A 5,284-nucleotide genomic window follows, 5' to 3' on the forward strand; every position below is an offset into this window, starting at 1 on the left:
AATGCAGATGCCATCGCCCGGTTGTGAAGCACTGGAAGGTTACTTAGAGTTTTTTAAGGTCAGGCTTGAAAAGGCCGGCTGGAATAATTCAGCTTGTGTCTGTCCTGCTTTGAGCCAGGGGTGGACTAGATACCAACAGGTATCTCTTCACACCCTAATCTTCTATGATCGTTAGACTGTAATTAAAAAAAAAAATCAAACAAGTTTAGAAATTCAGAATCCAAATGATAAGCGTTTCATTTGACCTGTGTTTTTATCTTTTGATTGCCAATATGCGCTTTGAACATTAATTCTTCAACCAAGACCAATAATGTTTTTTTTTTTAATGGCTAGTGAATGGAAAAATCAGATTTGCTCAGATCTGCTTTCAAAACCAATTGCAGGCTATAGAGAGGAGAAACGTTTGGCTATACAGCAGGCCCAGTGAGCTGGTTCTCTCACCTTACCAAAGGTTAGCTGTGTCCCCTGGAGGGGATTTCTCAGTGCCTGAAGTGGGAGAGAGAGACAGGAGACCCTTCCCTGGTGTAAATCAGTGTCACTCCATAGACTTCACCCAAGCTATGCTGACTTATGTTGGCTGAGGATCTGGCCCAAACTCAGTGTTGACAGCTCACCCAGTGCTATCACAACTCTCATGACATTTAGTGGGTTTTTTTTGTAAAGCCCCAGCTCTTGAAGTCATGGGATTAGGTGATAATCTCATCTTTCATTTTTTGTAGAAGTACATTTCCAACTTGTGATAGAGCGAGCCCCCACCTGAGGCACCCTCCAGCCTCAGGCCATGGCACAAGAAGTGTGCCTGCCTCAGTTTCCCCTTTTGTGTGCCCAAGAAAGGAACATAATCTCTCTGTGTCCAACACAAAGCCTGCCTCTGGGCATCATTTATTCACATACAGTGCAGCAACTCCTCCCCACCCCCAACCTTGTAATAAAACCCATTCTCCAATTCCCACAATAAAGAAAGATACTGCAGGGTTTTTTCCATTCCCCTCTCCAGAGACATCACCTCCAAGTCACCCACCCAAGGGTCAATAGCAGCACTTTGTTACCAGTTCCTTTTGGCCCTGATTGAGGGCCCCATTGTCCAGTACCTTCCCCAGGCAGCTCCCCCTCCTGCACTGTCTGGCTCCTCCATGCCTGTACCCCTCTCAGCAGGATCCACCGTCCTACAAGAACCATCTGGCTTCTGGGCTTGGCTTCTGCTGACCCAGTTGGAGCATCCCCTTTCTGAGGGGCCACTGCCTGAGCCTTCTCGTCCCTGGGGGTCCTGAGTTTTGCTCCGTTCCCACCAACAGTTTTCTTCCAAGCTCCCTGCTCAGTTACTGCTCCCCCTTCAAACTCAGCTCCCACCAGCTCTACCTTGCTGCTTCTGTCTCTGAGTCCTCTCAGAGGCTGACATTCTGGGTTTCTGTGGGTACGTCTACACTGCACCCCAAGCCCTGGTCGGTGGGACTCAGTGTTTCCAAGCTCACGCTTGAATGTCTATGCTTCACGGTAAATCTGGGTTTGCAATGGCCAGATCTGGGTCTCACAGCCATGCACATGCATCCGCGCTGCACTACGCAGACCTTCTGACTTGGGTCTGTGGCTTCGCCTGCGTCCACACTGCAAAATGACAGGGCTTGGACCTGAGTCATAGCGGGATGTGGGCTCTGACCCACGCCCCAAGCAGGATCGGAGGAATCGGGTCCTTGGTGCCAGTCAGACTGACAGGTGTGTGGATGGAAGTGGGGGCTTGTGTGCAATGTGGACACACCCTGTGTCTCCTGCTCTGAGATAACTCTCGCCCGCTGCTCACCGCCTCCTTCTGCCTAGAGTTTTCTACTGGCGACGAGGCTGATGATCAATAGTGCAGGGCGAACACCCAAAATATGGGTGATGTAATGTGGGTCTAATTGGCCAGCAGAGATGTCCCACCCCCACTGTAGGGAGCGCTGAGCGGACACAAAGCTCTGGCGCCCCTCTAGCGTAGGGGGCAGGAGGGAGCGAGAGGGAACATGTCTGCACTCCGCCAGTTCTCAGCTGGTGTGCAGTCCCCTGTGTACAAGGACCAGAGTAGCATAAAGGAGCTTAAAAGCCCCGCCACCCCCTGGGGCTGGCTGAGGTACATTGAGGGCCTCTCCAGCCCATGGAGCATCCCAGTCCTAGGAGGGCAGAAAGGTGGATTGAAGTCTCTGAGCCCCACAACGCCAAGAACGGAAGGCTGGGAGGTCTATGCTGCACCACTTAGAGACCCCGTCCAGAATCTATCTCGGGGTGTCCTTGTAACTACTGGGGCGAGGTCTGAGCCAGAGCTGGGAGTCAAGTTCTAACACACAGGACACAAACTCCCTGAAGTTTGCAGTATGGGCGATTTGACCCCCGCGGAACCCCAGAGCCCTTCAGCCCAACTAGCCCTTACCCCAGTGGAGAACCTGATCGCTAATGTCCATTCGGCAACTCCAGGAACAAAGCTAGACGGGACAGGGAGGTTGGTGAAGGGGAGGGCAGGTAGCGTGCTTACCAGTGGTGTTACTGCTCGGAGGTAAATTCTCACAGTATTGATCCTGGATGGAAGCCGAGATGGGGCTAATCCAGAGGATAAATATCTGCAGACAGAAGAGGAGGAAGCAAGCGCTGTTAGGGCTGTGGGTGGCCGTTACAGTGGACGATTCTGATCTCACGTACGTAACTAAGGTTTGCTTTGGTCATATTGTCCTAGCCTCCTGATGGGGCCTCAGAGACCTTCCCTTGTATCAGCCCTCGCTGGGTGAGGACTGTGCACAAAGCCACCTGATCCTGGCCCAATGAGCTGCTCAGAGCCAAATCCATCCTTGGCATAATACCCCTGGAGCCAGAGGAATTGCTCCTGGGATGACTCTCAGACCCACCACCGCCCCAGGGATCACACTGCAACCTACTCTGACCCACCACCACCCCAGGGATCACACTGCAACCTACTCTGACCCATCACAGCCCCAGGAAACACACTGCAACCTACTCTGACCCACTGCAGCCCCAGGGATCACATTGCAACCTACTCTGACCCATCGCAGCCTCAGGAATCACACTGCAACCTCCTCTGACCCACTACCGCCCCAGGAAACACATTGCAACCTACTCCGACCCACCACAGCCCCAGGGATCACATTGCAACCTACTCTGACTCACCACAGCCCCAGGAAACACATTGCAACCTACTCTGACCCACCACAGCCGCAGGAATCACATTGCAACCTACTCTGACCCTATTTAGCAATGGCACAACAATTATCATCTTCCTGTTCAGCCTTAGCAGTTGCAGGTACCATGGTGCGGTGAGAGAGAAAGCCTGCAAAGCAGTCTTCACATTCAAACCCTGTTCCCTTATGGAAGACAAATGATAAATTCTACAGTGCTGTTAATAAAATCACAGACTTTTACTACATTGTTATGCTGGAAGATGTTAATGGCGTCCATCAGGCGGGTCTTTGAGCTACAGACAGTCACAAACCTGGTTAAAGTTGGTGGATGTCCAAAGCAAAACCCAAGGGCTTGTCTGACTGGGGAAATCACCCAGAACTGCTATTGTAGAACGAGCTGCTCTGGCACCACTACCTGTGTGGACACTCCAATATGGAGTAAAAGTCACTTTTATTCTTCAATGATTAGTGTGCTTCCAAAATGGAGTCGTTAAACTGGAATAAAATCACCCGCCTGCAGTCAGACAGAGAGCATGTACCACAGCGGACACTAACGCAGGTCTCCTAAAACGCAGGCTGGCCCCCTCGCCACTGACCCGTCTGTCCTGCCTTATTTATGGGCACCTGGGAAAATTCTGGCCCGTGGTAAAGCAAGATGCCAGGAAAGCGCTGTCCTTCGACTGCAGCCGCTGGCGGAGAGAGGCAGCGCCTTTGATTTCTTCAGGTGCAGCGTTACATCCTGATGTTCTGTCGTGCGGTTTGTTGAGGTGAGCTTTGAGCTCCAGGTCCCCGGAATAAAACTGCCTCCCTCTGACAAAGATAAATAATTGGGATGCTTGTCAGAAATGGCCCGGGAAGGTCATTTAGCAAGCCCTCCCCTCGTGGCAGGACGTTCAGCGTCAGGCTCTGCTCATTGCAAAGCAGCCTGGGCTCGGTCCTCAGTCACTTGCGACGAAGGAGGTTGTCCGAGGGCAAGTCGTGTTCCATTGGCAGCGTGGGTTTGCCTAGTGTTACAATGAGGGAGTGGAAGGTTTTAGTGCAGGGGAAGGCAACCTATGGCACGTGTGCCGAAGGCGGCACGCAAGCTGATTTTTAGTGGCACTCACACTGCCCGGGTCCTGGCCACTGGTCCGGAGTGCTCTGCATTTTAACTTCATTTAAAATGAAGCTTCTTAAACATTTGAAAAAACTTATTTACTTTACATACAACAATAGTTTAGTTATATATTATAGACTTATAGAAAGAGACCTAAAAACGTTAACATGTATGACCAGCACGCAAAACCTTAAATTAGAGTGAATAAATGAAGACTCGGCACAGCACTTCTGAAAGGTTGCCAACCCCTGGTTTAGAGCCTCGATCAGGGGAGTCAGGACTCCTGGGTTCTGTTCTTAGGTCTGGGATGGGAGAAGGGACTAGTGGCTAAAGCAGGGAACCAGAGTCAGAACTCCAGGGTTCTATTCTTAGACTGAGGAGGGGGATTTAGGGGATAGAGAAGTAGGATGACCAGATGTCCTGATTGTATAGGGACAGTCCTGATATTTGGGGCTTTTTCTTATATAGGCTCCTTGTAGCGAGGGGGCCTCACTCCGCCTGTCCCCGCCCCCCGGAAGTCAAGGGGTGGGACAGGAAGTACAAAAGCCCAGCCCCAGCGCTCAGTTAGGAGAAGGCTGCCGGAGAAGGCAGACGCTGGGGCCCGAGCTCCCGCCGGGCCCAACCTACCCCGGGCTTGGTATCCGGAGGGGTATTGGCCGGACCTCCCCTGGGGCCAGTACCCAGAGGAGCTGACTGAGCCTCCTGACGCTCGGCCTGTGGAGGAGCTGTCTGGACCTCCCGACACCTGGTACCCCAAGGAGCGGACCGGACCTCCTGACGCCCAGTACCCCGAGAAGTGGACTGGACTTCCTGACGCCCGGTATCCCAATGAGCGGACTGGACCTCCTGACACCCGATACCCCGAGGAGTGGACTGGACCTCCCGACGGTCAGTACCCCGAAGAGTGGACTGGACCTCCCGACGCCCGGTACCCCAAGGAGCGGACTGGACCTCCCGATGCCCGGTACCCCAAGGAGCGGACTGGACCTCCCGACGCCCGGTACCCCAAGGAGCGGACTGGACCTCC

General features: G+C 52.8%; 1 protein-coding gene across 1 annotated transcript in view; it reads right to left on the reverse strand.

Annotated features, from left to right (window-relative positions):
- CRHR1 (corticotropin releasing hormone receptor 1) overlaps positions 1–5,284 on the reverse strand; it is an 86,573-nt gene that overhangs the window by 64,208 nt on the left and 17,081 nt on the right. Inside the window, exon 2 of the mRNA XM_075059573.1 lies at positions 2,504–2,588. Coding sequence (XP_074915674.1) covers positions 2,504–2,588 — 85 coding nt within the window. The remainder of the gene's footprint in view (positions 1–2,503; positions 2,589–5,284) is intronic.

The sequence above is a fragment of the Chelonoidis abingdonii genome, chromosome 21 (genome assembly GCF_003597395.2).
Source record: "Chelonoidis abingdonii isolate Lonesome George chromosome 21, CheloAbing_2.0, whole genome shotgun sequence".
In the NCBI taxonomy this organism is placed as follows: Eukaryota; Metazoa; Chordata; order Testudines; family Testudinidae; genus Chelonoidis; species Chelonoidis abingdonii.